Consider the following 24,443-nt stretch of genomic DNA (forward strand, 5'->3'; position numbering starts at 1 on the left):
TAGTATTTTGTAACGAGGGGTTCAACAAAACCCTTTTTTTTTTAGTTTTTTGGTTAATGAGGTTAGTTTGTGAGCTTTGAATTCTTTGTTTATAGGCTCTAGCTAGCTGTTCATGGTTTAAACTTTTTGTTCATATGGTTACAAAGGAATGCCGTTAAGTTGTCGATGAAGATTGTAGCAGAGATTGCAGCTTTTTTTGTAAGGTGAATGGATGAAGATATCTCAAGTTAGATCAATTCCTTTTAGGTTTTTCTGAGCTAATTTAAAGTTTATTATGTTGTAGTTGAAATACTGGGCATGGCATTGGAATTTGTGGACAAGTGCCTAGATAGGTTCAGGAATCAGTCTTTCTATCTATGCATGATCGTAGTAAAAGACATTAAAGCTTAGCAAATACCATCAATGATAATGGTTTTGCCTTCTTGACCAGTCCAAAAGAAACAAAAAAATGAATAAAACAATTCAATTAACTAGAAAACAGAGATTTTTTTCTTTTAAGGCCATTGATATGCTTTTTTTTTTGTTTCAGCTTCCGAGAATTGCTCGACTGCTACTTCTGTCAGAATTGAATGTTTGCTTTCTTTTGAGCTCTACGATTCTGTCCATCCTTTGATTAGTTTTCTTAGAATTAGGTTTGTAAATAACAACTTCGTCAACCTTCTAAAATGCTTTCATAAATAGCATTCATGTTTATCTTGCTAATAAGCTTTCTAGAGTATTGTTTTGCCATCTTGGTTTTTGAGTTTGATTTTGGGGTTTCATTTTGTTCTTACAGTACAATGAAATCCATGGCTGAGGAGCTTTAAAGAAAGTGTATGAATCCAGGATCTTTTATTTCATTAATTTATTGGAATCCCATTACAAAATGAGTTTTATATTTATTTTCCCACCTGACATACTCTATGATTTGTTGCAAATTCCTAAAGATCTTGGAAGACTCTTTTGTGAGATTCGTCTCCTCAAGACATTGGAGCATAATAACATAATGAAGTTTTGCACTTATTGGGTTGATACTGCTAATATGAACATCAATTTTGTGTTATAAATCTTCGTTTTATAAACTTTGACACAATAGGAATTTGCCAAACTCAAATGATTCCATTGGCGATCCTGTACTTTTCTGTTGATTATGCTTTGTGGGTTCTTCGAATTGTTTATCATCTTATGATTGGGTTCTCTTTACTTTTTAGGTCTTTGATTAGGTATAGACTAAACACAAGAGATGTAACATTAGAGTTGTGCTTTTGAGAGGGTTTCTCCATCACCATAGCCATGACCCCTTGGGATCCACATTGTGACAATATGTTTTTGTGAATGAGAACCAAAGAAAAGTGAAGATTTGAGATCTTGGCCTCGCTGCACTTTGAAAATTGCATGTTACTCATTTTGTTGTTGGGTTTAATTGACAAATCTCATGAAATATCTTTCATTGCTCTCTTTAACCGGAGTTTAAGAATTAGTAGAAGTCTTATAACAGAAGGATTTAATTAGAACTTGCACAATAACATATAGATATAAAAACAAATTTGTTAGTGCTCAAATATTAAGATCATATCCTATTTTTAATTATTTCTAACACGCTAGGTCATTAATTGAATCTAAACTAGTAAGCATAATGTGGATAATATATCTAGTAAATTATTCCAAATCAACCTCCAACCTCTAATCTTTAAACCTTTTAATTTCACTATTATGAACTATAAATAATAAATAATAAGTTTTCTTGGTCAATTTTTCTAAATTAAGAAGCATCTAATACTGGAAAATATCTCTTTCACCTAAATTTAAAACATAATACTTGTATGAGAATGTCACTTACTAATAAACATAACATTTTTTTCAAAAAAAAATAAAATTATCTCATGTTTTCTATGTACAATTCACACTAAAACACTAGCTAGAATAATCTATAATTTACCAAAAAATAATTACGATAGTAAAATTAAAATTTTTAAAGGTTAGAAACCTTTAAAAAATCAAGTTGTTTTTGGATAATTTAAAAATGCTAAAATCATTGTTGATTTTTGTTTTCATTGTTGAAATATTGTATCAATTATGTTATTCTGTTGTTTACTTAGGTAGTCATTAATCTTAAATGTTGATAATTAGCTAATGATTACATTGATTTCTAATTTTTAGATTACGAGTTTTAGTTATTTTCTTTCAAGTAGTGTTATGTTTTTACAACTTTTGAAATGCAATTTTTAAACAATGATCCGTTAGTTTTTTTTTAATTAGTATAGTCTATGTGATTTGATATAATTACAATTCATAAAATGATTACTGATAATTCTACAAGATATACATGAGAAATTGAATTGTGACTTGTACAAATTTTGTTGAAATTTCATGAAAAAAGCCATGGAAAAGTTTTCACCAACCTTAGTTTATATTAGCATTCAAAGCCATGAAAAAGTTTTCACCAATCCTAGTCTATACTAGCAATCAAAGTCTATACTACCAGCCTAAGTCCATAAGAGAAATAAGTACAACACATGTCAAGCCATATCTAGAAACCAACTGGAACCAAGAGAGAAATTCCAAGAAACTAAGCATCTTAAAAGTTGGAGTGCAAAGTGTAGAAAACGAGTTTAACATAGATAGAAGAAGATATGGAATCTATTCCATATTACATGGAGAACATCATGTTATTTAATTTATATGGAATCAACGAGGAACTAGGATAAAATATTGTATGCAATTCCTACTATTCTCCTTCCTTTTTTGTTGAATGCATATTCTATATATGTGATTGATTTTTGAAACAAACATCATAATTCTTGTAAGGTTACATTGAATAAGATAACTTGAAATTATTCTAAAAATTTTTCACTATCAACAAATTCACCTTCCTTTTTGATTGATTTTATCGCTTACATTTAGTATTAGAGTCATGATGCTTTTATTTTGGATTTAACAATATTGAGTTTGATTTATAACAACTATATGCAATAGACTCTTGGAAGGACAATCCAAAAATATGTCACATTTCTTCAATGGAATGAACTACAATTATTGGAAAGCTCAAATGAGAATATTCATCCAGTCAGCTGATCAGCTATGAAAAATGGTTGTGAATGGTCTGCACATTTCTATTAAAAAAATGGAAGGTAAAATAATAGTTAAATTTAAAGATGATTAAGACGACAAAGATTTGAAAATGGTACATTTTAGGGGTAATCATTTTCGGTTCGGTTCGATTTTTAACTATTAAAAACAACCAAACCGGTTTTTTTGGAAAAAAACAAAACTGAACCGAAATCAAGTCAAACCGACTGGTTTCGGTTCGATCCGGTTCGGTTCTTGATTTTAAAAAACCAAGAAAACCTATATGCTCATATTTCTTCTCGAACTCACCAATAAGATGCCTTTTTACAACTATTGTTTTCCCTGCGTTGTGCAAACGAATTAAAAGCCAAAAATCAACACCACTGATTTCATCCCAAATCCAAAACTCTACTATAAATCAAAACCCAAAATTTCCAGGCACTAGAAATCTGGACTTTCACAGAAGTCATTGAAATTGAACCTTACATTATTCAACACAAAATGCAGAATCATGAAGCAAGCAAGCAAGCAAAGTAATTATATCACTAGATTGTTGCCTCAAATGTAAAGGGGAAACAAATTGAAAGATATCCATCCTACTCACACAAACAAATCTTCCCATGGTTTATTGGAAAGACTACTAACAATAACATTTTGTATGTGGTGTTGGTTGGGGTTCTCATGACTTACAAAGGATGGTGGTCTCTACAATCATATAAGTCACAACATATGGATCCATGTTTGAAGCAACCCTTCTAAGTTTAGGGGGAGAGAGAGGGAGAGAAAGAGGGAGAGGGGGTTGTGGATAGGGTTACTAGAGAGAAAGAGTGAGAGGGGGTTGCGGCTAGGGTTACTGAGAAGGGGGATAATTTTTTCTATTTATAATGCCTTTTTTTGAACCGGTTCGGTTCGGTATGGGTTAATCGGTTTCTACATTACAAAATCGAAAACCGAACCGAACCAGGATTTTTTCTAACTATTCTAATCGGTTTAATTGGTTTTTTTTCTTGATTTGGTTTTTTCGATTAAGTTTTTCTCGGTTTTCTCTGTTTATTCGGTTTTCCGGTTTTTTTGCACACCCCTGGTACATTTGACTATTAAAGCTATAAGTTTATCTATAATGCTTTAGGTGTAAATAAGTATAACAAGATTAATACATGTGAAATTGCAAAGCAAATATAGGATAAATCGGAAATAACACATAAAAAAACTTCACAAGTAAAAGAATAAAAAACATATGGACTCATAAATCAATTTGAAATAATTAAAATGCAAGAACATGAAAACATTGCTAACATGATGACACAATTCACACACATCACAAATTCACTGAAATACTTAGAAAAAACTTTTTCTAATGTCAAGCTAGTTAAAAAAAAGTATTTAAGTATATAACAAAAACACAAGAGTTAAAAATGACTATTATTTTTGAAGCCAAGGACCTAAATAAAATGAAACTTGATGAACTACATGGGTCCTTAACCACCCATGAAATGATATTCTAAGGCAATGATTAAACAACCAAAAAAAGAAAAATATAGCACGTAAAAGTAGTCACAAGTCTAATTATGAAGGTGAAAATAATAGTGAAGATGATGACATGACTTTACTCATAAAATAATTTCATGAATTTCTTAAGAAAAAGAAAAGATTTAGTAAGAAAACACTTGGTAAAGATCTCAACAAAGACTCTATAATCTGTTTTAACTGCAATAAACTATGACATTATGCTTATAATGTCTAAGTGCTAGAAAAGGGCAAGCATTAAACTTAAGGAAATTCTCTAAAAGACAAGAAAAAAATGCCATGATGGCAGAAATATGGAGTGATTATGACGATGATGATTATGATAAAGATTAAGAGACTTTTAGAGAAGATGAAAACAAATGTTTCATGGCTAAAAATGATTGTGAAGAAGAAGAAGAAAAAGAAAAAGAGGTAATTGATGAAATATATGATTTATATTCTGTTTTAGAAAAGAAATTTAAGAAATGTTTAAAGAAAAATATCATTCTTAGTAAATAGATCACTTCCTTATATCAGGAACTAAAACTGTTAAAAATAAAAAATGAAAGTTTGGTTGAACTAAATAATGAGTTAAGAACTAAAAATGATTCCATCTTAAATAAAAATGATAGCTTAAGAGAAAAACTTGTAATTCTACAAAAAAAAAAAGCTAGCACATGATTCAATGCATATACCTAATTATGTAGTGTTTGAAAAAGAGCTTGTAGAACATCAAAAAGAAAATACTAACTTAAAGTCTAAAATCAAATATCTTGAAACAATTGTATTTAAATTCATTGAGAGAAGAAACAAGTTCAAAAACTACTTCGATGTTAAAAAAAAGTCTTGATAAAAATGGGTTGGGATATGATCCATATAAGCAACCTCAAACAAAACCTAATTTCATTAAAAACATGAGTTCAAGCACACATAAAATCATCTGTCATTTTTGCAACCAACAAAGACACTACATATAAAACTACCTTATTAAAAATTACATTGGTTGAGAATTAATTTTTTTTTTAGTTCTATCCTTCAAGATTGGAGTTTTTTTTTTATATAGGACCTTGTGATTTTTTCCAATATCTTTTCTATGCATTTATCCTGGTCCCATTTCTTAGACCGTGGGTTTGACGAGTTTGCCTGGGATGACTCAGTTGATTTTATGATCTTTTTTTAATTGAATATTTGTTACATTCCATCTTTCAGCATTGAGTTGTTTTAAAATTAAGCTTCGTAATATTTTTTTTATTTTTTTTTCTTTTGGGTTATCTCATTTGCATGATTAGGGTTGCAAAGTTTGATTGACTTACCTGATTTGCTTGTTGTTTTTTTGGTTGTTTTTCTTTAATTTGTTTCTTCTATATTAGATTTGTTTGGAAATGAATTTAAACTTTTATATTTTTATTTTCTTCCTATTAGCTTATCGTGATCTTATGACTTGACTTGTATATTTGGCTCGATTACTTAGGTTGGCTCAAGTCTTTTTTTTTTCAATTTTGTTTTTCATTTAATTTGATGGAATCTTATCTATGTTGTTATATGTCCTTTTATTATTTGATTAAATTATGCCTTGAACATCTTTTTTTTTTTTTTTTGTACTTCATTAAAATAAGTTTGCATTACTCGAGCATCTTTTTTTAACTTATAAAAAAATTGTTCTGGTTCGTGGCTACATGCCCCCAAATCTAGAGTATACTATAAAAGTATATATGTCCCTTCCAACTTAGTAATTAAGCCGTACATTCATATTTATATTTGTTTATTTTAAGCAATTTCTTTAATTGATATCTATCTAAATCAACACCACAAAAGTACATTGTATTTGTTTTTAATCTAAAGATACTCTATATTTAAATTCAAACAAAATTAAGAAAAAAAACTAAAATAAATAGACAAAACATTTCACCCAGACAAAACTCATTGTAGATAGAAACATTGTTTTCTCCTTCTTGACCTTAAAATAAGCTTTTTGTCATGTGTTTAAGGGTAAAATAGTCTTTGTCTTGGGATAATTTTGGTGTTTTAAAATTAATTGGGAGCTAGATGGGTATTTTGTGGTTGAATTGTACTGTGAATTTAGAACACTGCCCTTAAAAGAAATCAATTTTTGAACTTTTCTTAGGGTTTGTTTTGTATTTTAAATAGTAAAATAACTTTTTTATCCTTAGAATAAAAAAAAATGGGAAAATGGAGAGCCTTTTCATTATTTTTAATATTTTTCACAGTAAAAAGACCTTGGCATCTTTGGTGTCAAATAATTTAACTCTTAGGTTAAAGGATATTTGTGTCCTTTTATTGTATTTTTTTAATTAATTGATTGGGGGTGCGGTCATTTTAATAATTAAAAAAGGCCCTCCATTACAGATTGAGCTCTGTTTTTTTATACTTTATATGACCTTGGTTTTATTTTTTTATTTATTTAATTGGGTTACCTAGGTGTTTTTATTTGTTATTCTTTGTTAATTTTATTTTTAAATTAAATTTTATTCTTGAATTAAATATAATTGGTTTATTAAATATAAGAAGATGATGCTCACTTTATTTTGTTTTGTTTGATTTTTTTTCCAAGACGTTTCTCTAGTGACTCATGCGACTTCTTTTTATATTGGTGTCCAAAATTTTGCGCTCATGTTTGAACCATCTTAACAAACTTTTTTTTGTGATGAATGATATTTACAATGAAGTGTCAGTGAGTTGCCAACAATATATTTGTTTTCGTTTCCTTTCAGGTATAATATCGGTGACTCATTTATTTTAGTTGATTGTTGCCAAATGTTTTTTTTTATGGTTTGTCTGCTATTGTTGTATGTAATTTAAATTTTATTATTAGACTACCCAGTCTTAATGGAACCAGTCGTGTTAATGACTCGAATATTAGGTTTTTCTTACTTCTTTATATATATTTTCATCGTTTAAAGATCTTTTTTGTGTGCTAATTTTTTTTTTGACTGGCCTATGATGCAACACGAGTCATTGATCTAGTAATAATTACAAGGTAAAAAACAAAAGAAACCATGACTGAACAAAACAAAGATTGTTGTTTATGATAGTGGTAATCATCTCGAGGTCAACAACTTTTTGGGAAGTTGCTTAATAGGACAACAATAATATAAGAAACACATAAGTTTTAATGAGAAAAAAGGATTGGGATATATAAACCTTAAATTCATAGTTTTTTTTAAGAAAAATAAATATATGGTGGTTATTTTCTCAAGAAGTTTACAAGACTTTTAAATATGCTAGAAAATCATAACTCCATGCATTAGGAAACAACTTAAAATCTAAGAATATAAAGAAAATTAAAACACAATCCGAAATAAAATAATATTCCAAAAAATCCAAGAAAAAATAGCTCAAACAACAATTTATAGAATTAAATAATTCGTTCGAGAGATCCAGTGGTCCAAAAATAACTGCTCATAGAATCATTTGAAAAGATTTAAGCCTAATTAAACAATCAAATATTTTATTATTGTAATTTTAAATTGTTAATATAATTTAATACGATAAAATTATTTTATTTCAAGCTTAGATTTGTTTTGTTGGTCTATTAGTATCTGTTAGGCTATATAACTGAATCATATCTAGACTTGCTTCTTGGAGGATCGTCGCTTGCGTTAGGTTTCTATAAGGTACTGTTTATTATAATTACAACTAAGAGAGCTCAGATACTGCTCTTTAATTTTTTTTTAACCCTCCTCCTCTAAGAAAGGGATTTAATTCCGAGTCTCCACCTTCATATTCAGTCTTGAATTCTTCTGCGTGAAGGAATGGAAAGCACTATCGCCCTTGCCATTTTCACCATGTAAATATGCAAAATCCTTCACCACATAAATCAAGGTCTAAGAGCCAAATCTTGAGTGTGACCGCTCCGCATGAAACGAAGTGTCATTATTATAATCTGAAGGGCAGATTTTCATAAAGGTGTGATTCTGGTTGTCTGTTTTCGTTTTTTTTCTTGTCTTTTATTTATACTTTAATTAGCCTTGATAATTTGTTTAATATTCCACGTTCCACACGCTCTGTAGTTTAATTAATTTAAGCACAGCGCGATTTTTTTCTTAAAAAAAGTAAAAAAAAATCACCATATATAACGTGGATCCATACTTCATCATCAATAACTTCTTCACTGTGTTTGTAAGCAGAAGATGGATAGCTAGGTACTAAGAAAGGGATTACAAATATTTTTATTTTGATAAGAATGGATTAAAAGGAATCCTTTAAGGTAATAATTATCTTCTAAAGTATGCTAACACTGGCTAGGTGAAAGTACAGCAACGAAACCCACCTTGCAATTACTTCATGGACACTAAAGCATGTCCTTTGAGTCCAGGTTTAGCGATTTCCAGTAGTACAGTAATATCAGTTAAAGGCATCTTTCATTTAGGGCTAAACTGCCCTACTCCTCCCCTTCAATGCGATTAATTTGGTATAATGGCTATTACTTTTGGCAATTATTTTCCAGTGTCATTAGTTAGCTCGAATATTCCATCAAAAAGAAGGAAGAAAACAACGAAGCTGGCTAGTGATTTTATATTTTAGTCACTGTCACTTGGAAAGAATCTACTTATAAAGAAAACCACACTGACACGGCTATGTATAAGCTCATAGAATCAACATCATTGTTGCCTAAATATTCGAGACCCAACGAGTGGGATTTTACGCGTAGAACACCTTGAAAAAATGAAAGCAGTGTAGACGGGGGACCAAAGGGAAAAGAAGTGTCAGCGGTATGGCAGCTTCATTCTATTTACAGATATCTTGGCCCATCAAGACATGGGCAATTAATTTTTCAACAACTTAATTTATTAATTAATAAAGCACTGTGCCACCAAGGAGCATATGATGTATTCAGCAAATTACAGCAGCGCAGTTTTTTTCTTGAAAAAAGAACTAGAAAATCACCCAAGAACAACTCAATAATGGAAGACATAAACGTTATACTCCACGATAGCATCACCAGTTTTGAAGTCAAGGTCATGAGTTTTTGCCTGAGCATAGCCTCTCGCAAACCTGAAAAGCCCACTCCCACCAACAACTGGCATCTCTCTAATGCCAGAAAGCACACTGTTTCGCCCCAGAATGCTAAGGGTGCTACCATTATACTTCCCTTCCGTGAAAACAAAGTTTAATGCCATCAAAAAACTAAGTTCACTTTGTGATGCAGATGCATAAATCCCCTGTGCTCTTCCTACAAGCTTGGAGCTGATCTCGGGCTTCACCGTCAAAGGGTCATCCATCATTGTGACCAGTCCAAATGATGAGAAAGAATTCTTAGTCATGGCTGCCCGGGCAACTGGAACAGCAGTGGGGTTGCTTCCACTGACTATGTCATGGAAGTAGAAGTGGAGGTGGCTTAGTTTCTCTCGCTTGAGGCCTAGGGTTTTTGGAGATAAGTTTCTTGAGAAACCTTCAGGTTTTGCTGCAGCAAGGGTCAAGGAGAAGAGAATAACGTTGGAGAGAAAAATGAAGGAACTAGTAGCATTTGCGAAGATTTTGGCCATAGTGAATCAGAACTAATTAACGTTTGGCAGAGAAAGAAAAGGTTTATAAATGGGCTTGGGTGGGACTTATATATATAGCCACTGAGTATGGAGTTTAATTACCAGTAGGTCCTTCTCTTCCAAGAAATCTTGTATTTTAGCCTCTTCTTTGTAATAAAAAAAATATATATAAAATGCAAGATTTGAGTCAACAATCTCGTGGTTTTTTTCATAAGCAACTAATTGAGTTATGACATTGAATTGTTATAAAACGATTAAAAATATATTAAGGTGATTTATTTTTCATGTAAACCATAAGATACCCTTAGTTTTTTTATATATGGTGATTAGATAATGTAAAAAAATAAATAATATAAATACTATTAAAAAATATGTTAAAATTTAAAAAACAAATCTTTAAAACGTTTTCTGTCGGGTCATAAAGGTAAATCTAATAAATTATCTTTATCATGGACCCGGGAAAGAAGGCAGAAAATAATTTCTTACCCCTACTCTTGGTCTATGAGAAATAATTCTTATTTCTTAAAGCTTGTTTCAAGCACAATGTAAAATGAACGTATAGTATGAACAACCAATATCAGAGAAGAATTGTGCTAATTGAAAGAGAAAAATACAAAAAAGAAGCAATCACCTTGCTGTGACTCAATATCTAATAGTATTGCATTCATGACTGCACAGATTTAAAATCGAGGAACATATAACCATGAAAATAAAAAATTAGATGCCTGTATAATAATCAAATATTAAAAAATCAATTTAATCTAAAACCTTAAGTTATTAGAAAAGATTTCAAGATATGATTTATATTATTTACTAACATACCCTATCAAGTGAAAATAATTTAAACTAGAAACTTGCAGACTCATACTATATTGTGCTTGATTTTTATTAAATAAATAAAGATGATATTGAGATTTGAACTCGTGACCACTTGATCATCAAGACTCTAAATACCATATTAAAAAATCATCTCAAATCAATAGTTTAAACTATTATGTTAGGTCTATTTATATTATTTTTAACACGAAAAGTCTTTAAACCAATTGTTAAGGCAAGAAAAGGAAAAATGTATACATTTGACAAAGAAATTACTCTAGACCTTCCAACACGGGTCAATTTGAGGAAAATTATAAATAGAATCCATGGATGTTCAAGAACTTAATGTTGAATGCAGAGAACATAAAACAAGGAAAAGGTGTTGAAATTTCCGAGCTGCCCATAACCTTCTTTTCCACTGGACAAATTGCAGTTGCATTCGGGCCGTTGGATATAAAGACAGTGCAGATGGAGCCATGTGGAAAGTGAAAGGTCTTTGACTGCCAAGGTCTAAAGAAGACATACTGACAAGTCTATTGGACCACTTTGTATTATTCCTCCAACATAAAAAAAAAAAGAAAAAAGAAAAAAGAAAAAGAGCACTTGTGAATATTTGCTTTCATGATATGCTGCCTCCAACTTACGGATGCTTTGAGGAAAAGACTAATCCAATGATAAATTGCTAGCAGCAATGGTTTATTTAGAGGTAACAATGAAAGCACATAAAAGTCAGAAATGGAAAATGAAACAACTAGAGAAATTATACTTCTGTGGAATATTTATGCCCTAGGGACATACTTTCCACCAACTCATGAAGCACGATCTTGGAGAGTTCCACCCTAGATTTTATGATCTTGATCGATTTTCTGTGTCCCGTCATCAAGATATACCATTCCAAGAAGGCCAAAGTTGCCATAAATTGATCAGTTACTCTATACCCACACATGATGTAGCTTGATTTATAAGTCTTAGGCATCCATAGCCACCACAAGTAGATCCAAGTGCCTCATCCGGTCATGTCTTCAATTTATTCTTTAAAGGTTACCAGTTTGAGCTCTACAAACCTCAGGGTCACTAGAGGTTTACATGGTCGTTAACTTAGGGACCCGTGAGATTAGTCAAGATATACACAAGTTAGCCCAGACACCGACGTTAATAAAAAAGAAGAAGCAAGTGCTGCATCTTCCCCAGTTGCATGTTTGTAAGAAAATGAAAGGATAGATAATTTATTAACAAAGAATGAATCATATTACGTTACATCATGAACTAAAAGGGTTCATGATTAACATAAGCTTGTTGTTTATCCTTTCAACTTTTATTATACCTTATAATAATGTCTCTCTTTTTTTTTTCATGCTGGTCATTAATTTTTTTTATTGTAGCCTTTTTATGAGCCTATTTTAGATGTTTAGTGAGTTGATGGTTCATATTCATGATTTTAAAAGATTTAATTAAAGGTTTTTGTTAGATTTTAAAACTTGAATGGAAGTCAAACTTAATGAGATGTAGACTAATTAAAATTGCTATAAATTGAGATTCTCGATACCCATGCATGATGTAGCTTGATTTATAAGTTACCAACTTCTCTTTGGTTATCTATAGAACCACAAGTAAATCTAAGGGTGAGCAAAAAAATTGAATAACCAATTGAACTAAAAAAATCAGAAAACAAATTAACTGAAAAAATAAAACCGAATTAACCGATTAGAAAATCATAAAATATTTCCGATTCAATTCAGTTTCGGTTTTCAAAGTTTGAAACCGATTGAACTGAACCGAACTGGCCCAGTTTAACTAGGCTAGCACTTGAAAAAAAAAGAGTATAAATAGCATATTTCTTTTAACCTTAAACTTAAATCAGCATTCTCAGCCACCCCCTCTCCCTGCTCTCTATCTCTCATCTCTTAAATCTATCTTTTCCTCCTCCATGCTTCACAACCATTAGATTGTTCTAGAAACGAAAGACCCAGACGAGGAATTGAATAAAAAGAAAAGGTATCCAAGCCGATTAGAAGGCTGACATAAGAGTTTCCAAAAAAAAAATGTTGAGAGGGAACTTAATTAGCTAAAAATAAGAAGAGAAGTGACTTCTCCCATGTGAAGAAGATAAAGATGGATTGTGAGGATCTATGTAGATTTTTTGCAATTGGTTTTCTTTGGTTCAAATAATAATGATTTGATGGTTTTACATTTCAATAACTTTTGATCTTCTCTTTGTTTTTTTGCAGTCAAATTACTTCTTTTCTTTCCTTTCTTTTTGTTTTGTGTATTTTTTTGGTGGGTTTAACTTCTGGGTAAGGATCTATATAAAAAATAAAAATTGAAGTTGATTTTCTAGAAAATGGAAGCAAGTACAAAAATAAAAGCCCTAAAAAATATGGTCAATAAAAAGCCCAGAAAAAATTCATTTGGAATAATTTTGGTCTGAACCAGTTTGGAAGGGGAAAAACCGAACCGAACCAAACTGAAATTAATTGGTTTGAATCAATTTTTGATTCGATTCGGTTCAAAAACTTTAAAAAATAATAATTTTGGTTTGGTTGTTTATTTTGATCCAAAACCGGATTGGACCGACAATGCTTAGCCCTAGGTAAACCCCAAGCAAATGCCCCATCTACCCCGTTGCTTGGGTTTTTTTTTTCCAATGGTGTCAAGAGTCCTTTTTTAATAAATAATTAATATGTCATCTATTTAAGCAGAAACATATCATCTTATTGTTCAAATTCTAGCAATTTTCAATCACTGGAAAGTCATGGTTTAAGTTTTTTTATATAAAAAACCCAAGTTTCAATTTGTTTTCACCTTAAAACATTCAAAAAACATCCTATGACCTTTAATAAATTGATTTTCAATCTCAAAACATCACTTATTCATTTTAAAACTGGAAATCTAATCAAATATAAAATATAATTTTACAAGTCTCGACCAAAGTTTTTTTGTCGTGTTCAAAGAGAAACACCACCCCTATTTAATTTTCCTCTCCAGGATGAATACATTGATGTCAAGATCAGCTTATTTATGGCTGGAATATGGCTTATTAAACCCTGTCCTTCTTTTCTCTCTCTATTTCAACAACCTTTTCTCTTATCTCTAAATATCCAGGAAGTAAAATGCATAATCTTAAAACAAAAGAATCAAATTAAAAAAAATAATCAAAGACCGGAAGTTTTTCCTTCCTTAAATAAGTAAAAGATCCAAAACACTATTTTTATGTTAATTTTGTTCCTTGTTGTTTGATTTTTTTTAACATTAACTTAAAATTCAATTATGTAATATCGATCTTTAATTTAATGTCATAATACTTCATGACACCTCAAATATGCTAGAATATGCAAATTAAAACAAATGATATAACTTAAAATTATGCTAACATAATGTGAGAGGATTAATTGAAAATAAATAAAGTTTAATGATTTTTTATTGTATAATTTTTTAAGCACAAGAAAAAAAGATAACCATTGTGAATTGTAAATATAGTAATTCACAATGCATTTTTCTTTGTCTCCACTGTCATGCCCTCATCGCGAGGGTGTGGCATCGTGACAACACTTTCTGGACAGTGTTCTATAATGATTTTTTGTTGGATAAGAGAGTCGTTACCTAATATTATAGCTATTAGAAACCCTAACTGGTTTTTTAGAGATTCTAGGTAAATGACTAATTGTGTAAATAAAAGATATTAGCATCCATAATACACCCTACTTAAGGTAGGCTGCATTATTTCCCCCCTCCTTTGTTTGCCATGGTCTGAAGATGTTTTTATTTCTATCAGTCTATTATGGTGGGTTTGCCACGATGAACAAACCCTGGTTTTCTAAGTCAAAAACTTGATCTGGAATGGTGAAATGTCCCCATTTATCATTAAGGTTTTTTTTTTTCGGGGTGAAATTGATATTTTAGCTATCGCATCATTCTAAATAATATTTTAGATAAAATTCCTTATATTATGAGTGAATGATTTATATTATTCTCAATAATATTTTGGATATTAACCTCATACAAGTCTTTTATCCTTATATTAAATTAAGTAATAATAAATTATTATCCCTAATAATATTTTGGATATTAACCTATTTTAGGTTTTTTATCCTTGTATTATAAGTGAATAGTATATTTTTCTTGCAAAAAAATTTAATAATTTTGAAATATAGGTCAAAATCCTTTAAAATTTTACAAACTTGTTATAAAATTCATGCCAAAGTATTTACAATTTTTTTTTTAAAAAAAATGCTCTGATATTTTTTAAGGATTTTTGGCCATATGCAAGAAAAAAAAGTATTTTTTGTATTGTTTCTTATTTTTTAGGCTTTGTTTGGTAAAAACGCATTTTTTTAATAATAAAATTGTCAAAATAGGCCGAAGAGGATGTTTGTCAAACACACTCTTAAACCAAAAAACTCTTTAGCAAAAACATTGTCAGTCAAATAAGGCCTTAGCTATTTGACCTGATTTTAACCTGACTGAGTTGAACCAACTAGGTTGACCCGAGATCCTTGGTTAGACTATAAACCAAACCAAAGATTTGGTTTTGACCTGAAAACAAACCAGAAAAAAAACAAAGCTAAAAACATATTAAACATAAAAAACTCAAAAATTCTTGAACAAAACAGATCAAATGCAAAAAAATAAAAATAAATAAAGAACATTCAAAGAGAACCCAACAACGTGGATCAATATTTAGACCATATTTCATGAAATAAAAGGCGCAAAAAAGATGGAAGTCAATCACTAAACAATAATAAAACATCAAACATTGACGATTATCAACCAATAGTCATGATTTAGTCAAAATAGATTTCAGTTCAAAATTGAAACCTTATGATTAAAACCCCTAGAAAACTTATTATTAATGCAAATAAACCATAGATTATTGTCTAATGATGTCATGTGAAGGTGAAGAAACAACAAAATGGACCAGAATTGGTTCAAATCATGGAGCTAAGACAATGTTCTTTTCAAGAACACGAAGAATACTACCTAGTAACCCAGAAACCCAGCAACTATCAAGCCTTCAAAACTGACATTTTTTACTTCTAAAGCATGTTTTCTTCATTCTAGCAAGTCATATTATCATAACCGAACATATGTGAATAAAAAAACTAACAAATAATATCAAAACATCAAAATCATGCAAAGAGATTCCAAGCTTCAAAAGTACCAACTTAAAATAACCTATATATTTATGCAATTTGGATTCAAATTTTTAATAAACCTTTAATAAGACCTAACTGAAACCTAGAAACCTAGAAACCTGCATCAGGCAACACAAAAAAACATCATAGCCTTGTTGCCATATTTGACATATTTCAAAATCACTTCATTTTATCAAAACTCACCCAACAAATATCACCTAAATATTCAGAAACATCAACAAACAACTCAGAGCAAGATTTAAACAATAAAACAATCTTTTTATGTATTAATCAAAATCAAAACTAAAGAACATCATAACAATAAAACATGTTCAAAAACACTTTTAAACATGTAAAACAAGCTAGATATGTGTCTTTTAGACATCACTCACTAGGTTAGTGAAGGATTATACATTCCCAAGACTCAGAATAGTTACTGTCTTTCTTGCTTCGAAAACCCAATCTTTTGCTCAAACTTTGACTTATCCTTTTAGCTCTTAAATGCCAAGCAATAAACTTGATTATGAATGAACTCCAAGAATAAGCTTTTTTCTCTTTTTTTCCTTGCCACCTTTTTTTACTTCCTGCCTTGATTTTTCAAGGGTTATGTATATAGGTTTCAACTTAGGATTTTTATGGATTTAATCAAAGATTGATCCTCATTCATCAAAGCTTGGCTCTTTTATCAAAATGAGAGAGTTTTATGTATGTTTTACAGCTATGAGTTATATACATATGTTAGATTTGCAATGGTAGTTTTGCAACAAACTTAATTTCAAAGATTTCAGTGGTTTTTCCAAACTTGGAGACCAATGAGCTTGTTTTCTAGCCTTTAGATCTTGAGAGAAACATGTCCAATCTTTGATAAGAACCCACTAAGGAGGCTTGCAGTGTGAATACATGAAAAAAATAATGGTCTTGCAAAATGAGAATCACAACCATCGATGATTGAGTTATCCACTTTTGAGACTTTATCGGAGCAACTCCGACGTCATTGTCATTGAAGAACACCTGAAGTTGATAGAGGGCACACCTTTCATTTCAATCGAACCTTGCTTGATTTGAAGGTCTATAGCTTCACATCCATTCGCTTGAAAGTGCCAACCCAATCAACCAAGAATCTAAAAATATAGTGATGACTGATCGGGGACAAGATATTGTTGAGTTAATTGAAGAAAATAGGATGTAAATGTTTGATGAGAATAACTGATCTTTGTAAAAGGTATGTTTCTCAATTGACTGGTGGTGGTTACAACTTCAAAGGTGGTCGAAAACGTCATATTCATTAATTGCTTTTAATGAAAGTGCTTACTCGATCAACCAAAGCTGCCAAAGAAAAAGATAAACAGTGGTCGAACAACACGTCATTTAGGTTACAACTTCAATTTCTTTTTTCTTTTGATTTAGTTCTTCTTTTCTTAATTGCAATTGTTTTATTTATATTGACTGTTTCTAATTGGATTTTATTTTTTATTTCGTCCCTAATTGTTTGATTTTGTTAGTTCTTTTTTTTATCAAATTTGGTTCTCATTCTTTTAATTTTTTTTTTTTGGTTTTCAATCAATTTCTTGATTTATTTGTTTTTCTTTAATTCCATCCTTGATCATTTCTTTTCATTGAATTTTTATGTCAAGTTTGGTGCTAATTCTTTTAATTTTTATTCTTTTAATTATTATTTTTTCAATTCCATTCCTAAAAATTTAATTTCATTTAAATTTTCCCTTAGCATTTAATTTCAATTGGTTTTGTGTTGAATTTAGTTCTAATTCTTTAATTGATATTTGTTTTGTTTTTCATTAACTTTTTTTCTCTTAATTTCATCCCTCAATATTTGTTTGGTTAAGAATCTAACTTTTTCTTTTTCAAGTTTGCCTTTAATAGGGTCATCCTAAACTCATGACCCGGGTCATAGATATAAAAGATTAGCCCGGGTCAACTTTCATCTTTTTTTAAAGCATGTTTTTGCAAATATTTTTTTTGTTGGTATTTTTTTGCTTTGGTATTTACTATGTCATCCCAATTTCATATCCTAAGTCATATATTTAATTTGTTCACCCGGGTTAGCTGTCGGGTTCACTCGAGACCTTTTTTTTTAATCTTTTTTTATGTGTTTCCATCATATTGCCATGTGTCCATTTTTTATATTTTTCTGATGTGTTCGGTCTTTCATAATATTTTTTATGTTGTGGGTTTATTCAATCATTTTCGTTTGTATTTATCGTTTAAACCATGAGTTTTTTATGATGGATTTAGCTTTTATTGATTCAAATAAATTTTTTTGGTAAACATAATCAGGTAAATATCTCATCTTTACAGTTTGTTTCTTGGTTATTGTTAATAATTTTTTATTTACATAAATGGTTATAAATTTATTTATAGTTAGATAATTGCATAGGTTTTTCAAATGACACTTTTACTTTTTCACTTAAAAAAACACATTGGAGCAACTTCTATACCCAGTATTTTTTTTTTAAAAAATATAACTTGCATATCAAATAAATGATTTTATTTTTTCCCTTTTTTCTCTTTTTTCTCTTTACATTTTTTTTTTGGAAAAATATTATTTTTTTATGCTTTACACGTGGCCTATTTTTACCATTTTTTATTATTCTTTTGTAATTTGTTTTTTAATGTTTTTTTTTTCTTTACACTTTTTGTTTTTGGAAACTTATTCTACACAAACTAAGGAAATGGTGTTTCACTGTAGCAATTGCAATATTGTTCTATTTTTTGGCTATGTTAAAAATTAGCTTAAGATCTTACATATTTTTATTAATGCATATAATTTTTATTATATTTTATTATATGTAAGAGTCGACTTTGTGATGCATGGTTATATTTTTTACTTGATGTAAGAGAACACGTTAATAATACTTACACATTAATTCTTTTGTGTTGGAAAAAATAAATTCAATCTATAGCTAGACGAGCGAATAAACACATTAATATCTTGTTTTTTATATTTATTGACAAAAATAGTTCTCATAGATGTTCTGATTTATAATTAGATTTTTTTTAAAAAATAAATTTAAAAAGCTTATATATTTATTTTTTACATTTGGCTAAAAACATTTATCCCATCTGCCGTGAATCGCAATTCGCATAACTAGTCTTACCTAATTGCCAAATACACACTTAGTCATCCTCGGCAAGCAGTAGCATTGTAGCATGAACCAATTATAAAACTAGATGGGCCAATTTATGTGTTGGGCTTTTGATTTTTGCTCTCTCTGTTGTATGTAGGTTTTGAATTGCAGAGTGCCAGCAAGCGAGCGCTGCGAGCGTCTTATTTTGGTGAGAGTGAGGCTACAAATTGGTGGTGGGTCAATGGGTACTAGAGAGGTATACGAGCAGAAATTAAGAACCGGAAATCTCTATCACGATCCTACTATCAAACCTGGACTCGGTTCCCCTCGCTGCCCTCGCTGTCTTTCTCTCTTAAACCCTATTTCTGTACCTACTCATCTTCAATCTCTGTCTCCTTTTCCCCTTCTTCTTTCAATGATGTAAAAAAATGTTAACAACCTGCTGATTTGCAACTTTTTTCCTTTTTCGGTGCAGGCAAAGGGAGAATGGACCATTACCTCTATTTTACATGACGCAACCGCTGTGGTCAGTTTTTTTTTTTTGAATTTCTGTTTCATCCAATTTTCAATTTTTTGCTCGATTTCTGTTTAATTAAACTCCATTTTTAGTTGTTTTCATGATCGTTTAATTTTCTTTTCTGTTTTTTACTTTTCGAGATAAGTTGAGTTTGAGGATTTTAAATAGGAAAACTTCGAATCCTTATTGTATTTTCGAGAACTATTATAGTTGATGATTTAATTAAAAATTTTTTTTTCGTCATTGAATTGAATAGGCTGGTTCGGGTATTGGTGGAATGCTCAGTGCAGTTCATGGTTTCAATACCGGTAACAATTAAAAATCCCTCGTCTTGGTGAATTTTGCTGTTGTTTTCGCATAGTGTTTGTGTTAAGTACACTTTTTATTTCAGGGATTCCATTCCTTCAAAATCGATTGAAGGGACCAAAGTGGCTTCCTTTCCTAGTCGGGGTACATCTATTATCCTTATTTGGCTCTGCTTTTTGAATCTCTTGACTAACTTATGCCTTCCACTTGTTTTTGGCAAATATCAATGAATCATGACACGCTTACTCAGTTTGTTAATGCGTTGTTTACTTACAGCTTCCTCCACTGCTTGCTGTTTCGGCTGCCAGTGCTGCATTTGGAGGTAGGCGTAACCTCTGTTACTGTGATTGATTTATTGCAACATTTTTTCTCAGCATGAAATGGATAAGTGGGTTGTCTTGATTCTACAATTTTATTTTATTATTTTTTTTTTTATGGGGGGGCCTGCTTGAGGTTATACGCTGAACTAAGACTCCAATGCCCAGTTTGGTAGTGACTTATAGAAGTCACATTCCTATAACCATTTTCTGAAAATGGAAATGAGTTCAGGAACTTCAACATTTTTCTGTTGCCATATTACCCTCTACATACTATTTCATGAAAATAAAATATTTTTCTTTTCCTCCATATACTAATTCTGAGTTGCCCCTCAAGTGCTTGATACTGCGATGGGCAATAACAGCTATATCAATCAAAGGATCAGTTAGTCCCAATGAACCAAACAATTCAAATAATTTCAGTTTCAAAAAAGATAAGTAAAGACAAAAATTGCGAACATTTAGGTGTCAAGTAAATGCTACTGGTTTATTGTAATTCAAGCTAAAGAGTTTAATGATCTATATGATCTGATCGATTGTGTAAGGCATGCTGTAGCAATGGTACCAGGGAAAATATAGAGAAATGTTTCACACAGCTCATGAAAGTACGAGCTTGAAGAGTTTCAATGCAATCCAATTAGTTGCTGGCTTATGGATCATAGGAGGTTGGCTTGAGAGCCCAAATGGGGCCAAAACCTTGGCTTCTTGCTGCAATAGCATGTCACTTGATGAGAAATGAGAGGACTAGGCTGGTGTGCCTCTATCAATCTTGTGGAAGTTTCATCATCTGAGGCAGTAACAGGTAGCACTAGCATGGTGAAATAAGAAACTTAAGAGGGTAATTGTCCTATTTGAGCCGAATGAGTTTCCACCTTCCTCACAGTTGTGGGATCCCTAAAGGTTAGCTTCTTGGATTTGGACAAGTACGAGAGGAAGTTCCTTACAGGTTTGGGTCAAAGGTATGTGACAGGGTTAGTGAAGCACTTATAGTCCGTACTAGGTTCCTTGACAGGTACTAGACTGCCTTGGTGCTTAGTCTTCTAACTGGCTGCTACTAGGTCCTCTCAGAGCATTTTTTTAAGGGTATATTGTACCATGTATCTTATTAATACAAATAAGGAATGTTATTCAATTTCTCGTATGTTGGACGATTTCTTTCCATGTCTTGTTGACTAGAACATGCGGATTTATGGGAGTGTTAAAACTCAGCATTAGTGTTTTTTTTTTTTTTTAAAAAAAATGTATAATGGCATGATTGATAAAACAAACGTCTTATACTAAAGCACTTCATCATCTTGACCGTGTATTTTCGTTTGCTGATTTGCTTTCTTGAGTTAGATTTACATGTATTCTTATCTTTTCTACAATTTACATATATTGAATTGCGTGTTTAATTATAAATTTGTAGGTTATGTGCTTCCAAAGTTTGCTCAACTTACTGTGACATCCTATTATGCTTCCTCAAGTGCCTCTCATTATGGGATTTCACTCCTCACCCGACATATTGAAGAGTCCTATACTTCCCGAGCTCAGCAAGAAAAGCTCAGATGATGTCTTGCAGGTGCATGTGCAACAGAATTTACTTTCCTCAATTTTGTAAGCAGGTTCAATTGTGTGCATGAATGCATGAATTTGTAGATGCTGTAATTTATGACTCTTACATTTCTGCATTTTTTAGTATTAAATTTGTCATGCTAAAATCAATTCATGAGCGATAAATGTTGTTTCAAGATGCTTTTGGGGTGCTCTTCCAACCATCTTGATTGTAAAGGTATTGATAACTAATTCGCTTTCTTTGGATGGCAGATGTTATCAACATGGACGACTGTCATATAATGGTATAAGTTGTCAAATATAGGGATAACAACTGTTACTTTACAAGCTACATTATATTAATGTACTAAAAGAGTTTGTTCTTTTGAAAAGTGCAGATGACCGTTTGGGCATCCTTATAATTTCTCCGTGACCTACATTGGTCATTTTTACAGTTTATATATATATATATATATATATATTGGTCATCAAGCTTTATTTTTTATTTTTTATAATTTCATCCTTATAAGTTATATTATCATGGTTTTATGTGATGAGATTTTTTTTCCGCTTGTCATGCTCATATATTTGAAGTATCAAAGAACATTCTGGAGTTAAATTAAAGATTGATCATTGATGTGATGAACTAGAATTTTAGGTTATAGTTTAAAAAAATTTAAAATAATAGAGATGACATTTAACACGAGAAAAACTGCAATTTTGTTTCAGTTTCAACTACGCAATTGTCCTGTATCAGGTTAAATTTTTGCCAACATAAAAAAAAAGGGATAAAGAACTAAGAAACGAGCATCTTTATTTAATTAATTAAAAAAATAAAATTCGTTTAGAAAAAGTTAGAATCTTGAAAAAAAAATCCAAGATAATCCTTGTACTTTCAAACCCATATAAAAATCATATGGAAAGAATAAAAATAAAAAATAAAATGTTATTGGATGGAAAAAAAACTAAGTATAAGTGAACCTAAATTCAGGATAATTTTTTAAACCTTTAACATGTTAAATTGTAGAGTTGGATTAAATTAAGAATTTCAATACTGTCTAATTAAATTTTGAAAGTTGAAATCAATAAAATTAATTTAATTAAAAATCAATTTTTTTTAAAAAAAAACTAAATTTAACAAAGACTGGAAAAAAACCAGAGGTAGCCTTTGTTATTAAAAAAAAATCTCATAGAAAACAAATAAAAAAAATATTAAAGAATGAATTCACAAAAAAAAGCTTAAAAAAATAGAAAAAAACAAGTAAATCCAAGTGAACCTTATAATCCGTTAAATTCTTGACCTGGGTTCAATTTAGAAACTCAATATATAAAAAATTAAATTTTGAAGGATGAAATCAATTAATTTAATTTAATTAAAAAAATTCCTTTAGAAAAACTAAATTTAACAAAGAAAAAAACCAAGGCAATTCATGTTATTTTCAAAACAACTAAAAAATCCCATAGAAAATGAATAAAAAAATAACAAAATGCTAGAGGATAAGGAAAAAAAATGTTAAAAAAGTTCAAAAAATCAAGAAAATCAATGTCAACTTCGTAAATTATGATTAATCTCTTAAATCTGCAACCTATTAAATTTTAGATTTGGGCTCAATTAAGAAGTTAAAAATCTGACCAATTAAATATTGTAAAATTAAATAAAAAAATCAATCTAAAAAATCTTGCAAGGTAAAAAATAGCAATAAATAAAGATTAGATTTGATACGAAAAAAACTCAATAATGATGAAATTATATATAAAAAAATAATTTCAAAAACCATCTTTAATAAAAAAAAAAAGAAACCAAATCTGACAAATAAAAAAAATCCATTAGTGATAAAATTGAAAAAAAAAATCCTTAATTTCATAAATTATTCTAAATAAAAAAATTATAAAAAAGAGAATATAAATGAAATTTTAAGGATAACAAACCTTAAGTTTGATTTAATTTTTTTGAAGACTAGCATGAAAATCGAGTAGGAGATGAGGAAAGAGAAAAAAACAAAAAGTCACACGCACTAAACAGGTAACAATCATATCACACACACCGTTTATACATGGAAAAGACACTAAAATACTTTAGCTATCGCCCTAAAAATAAGGTTTTGGATACTGGATGATACCATGCCGTCCAAACCTAGCAAACATTGTTCACACATTCTAACTTTTTTTTTTATATATATATTTATGAAATCATCATGTTGCCTCTGATGATGCTCAATAATTATCAAATAACAAAATGTAAAAAATAAAAAAATTCCTAAATTAAAGGCAAAACTTTTTGAATTATAAGGACAATGAAGTAACTTAACTGTTTTAAAATTAAATCAAAGATTAAAAAGCTCTTTGACCAAAGTTTAATGTATTTTGCTTTTAATAGTAATAAAGTAATTACATTGTACAATCAAAATGCAAAAAGAAATCATTTACATCTATCCGTTTTTGTATGACTAATAGGTTTTATGGTAAAAACATCTTTATCCCTGAAACAAAGCTATATAATTTTGCCAAACAAGAGAAAAATAATAATTTTTGTAATGTTTTTTAAGCTTCAAAATGGCTTTCTAAAGAGTTTTGTTTTTATATTTTTAAATTAAAACAAGTTAAAATTTAAATTTATATGATTTAAAAACTTGTACCTAACTTTATAACCATATGAGAGGGTCAAAACTTGCATT

At 30.1% G+C, this 24,443-nt stretch overlaps 2 protein-coding genes across 5 annotated transcripts; one reads left to right on the top strand and one right to left on the bottom strand.

Moving 5' to 3' along the window:
• Positions 1-9,341: 9,341 nt before the first annotated feature.
• On the bottom strand, positions 9,342-10,111 carry LOC133689156 (dirigent protein 22-like). The gene has a single exon (XM_062108933.1). It carries the CDS (start codon positions 10,059-10,061, stop codon positions 9,474-9,476), a length of 588 nt encoding a protein of 195 aa, XP_061964917.1. The 5' UTR covers positions 10,062-10,111; the 3' UTR covers positions 9,342-9,473.
• Positions 10,112-19,136: 9,025 nt separating this feature from the next.
• On the top strand, positions 19,137-22,192 carry LOC133688875 (uncharacterized). 4 transcript variants are annotated; one of them, XR_009841217.1, is made up of 8 exons: positions 19,137-19,462; positions 19,571-19,621; positions 19,869-19,920; positions 20,004-20,062; positions 20,195-20,240; positions 21,644-21,831; positions 22,042-22,073; positions 22,167-22,192. XR_009841217.1 is itself a non-coding variant. In XM_062108511.1 (8 exons), the coding sequence occupies exons 1-6, from the start codon at positions 19,337-19,339 to the stop codon at positions 21,784-21,786; spliced, it is 477 nt and encodes a 158-aa protein (XP_061964495.1). In that variant the 5' UTR covers positions 19,138-19,336; the 3' UTR covers positions 21,787-21,796; positions 22,042-22,073; positions 22,167-22,192. The 4 variants fall into 4 exon arrangements, 3 of the variants coding, with proteins under 3 accessions (XP_061964494.1, XP_061964495.1, XP_061964493.1); XM_062108511.1 differs by having other exon boundaries at positions 19,138-19,462; positions 21,644-21,796; XM_062108510.1 differs by having other exon boundaries at positions 22,042-22,192.
• The last annotated feature ends 2,251 nt before the right edge of the window (positions 22,193-24,443 follow it).

This window comes from Populus nigra, chromosome 3 (genome assembly GCF_951802175.1).
Source record: "Populus nigra chromosome 3, ddPopNigr1.1, whole genome shotgun sequence".
Lineage (NCBI taxonomy): Eukaryota > Viridiplantae > Streptophyta > Magnoliopsida > Malpighiales > Salicaceae > Populus > Populus nigra.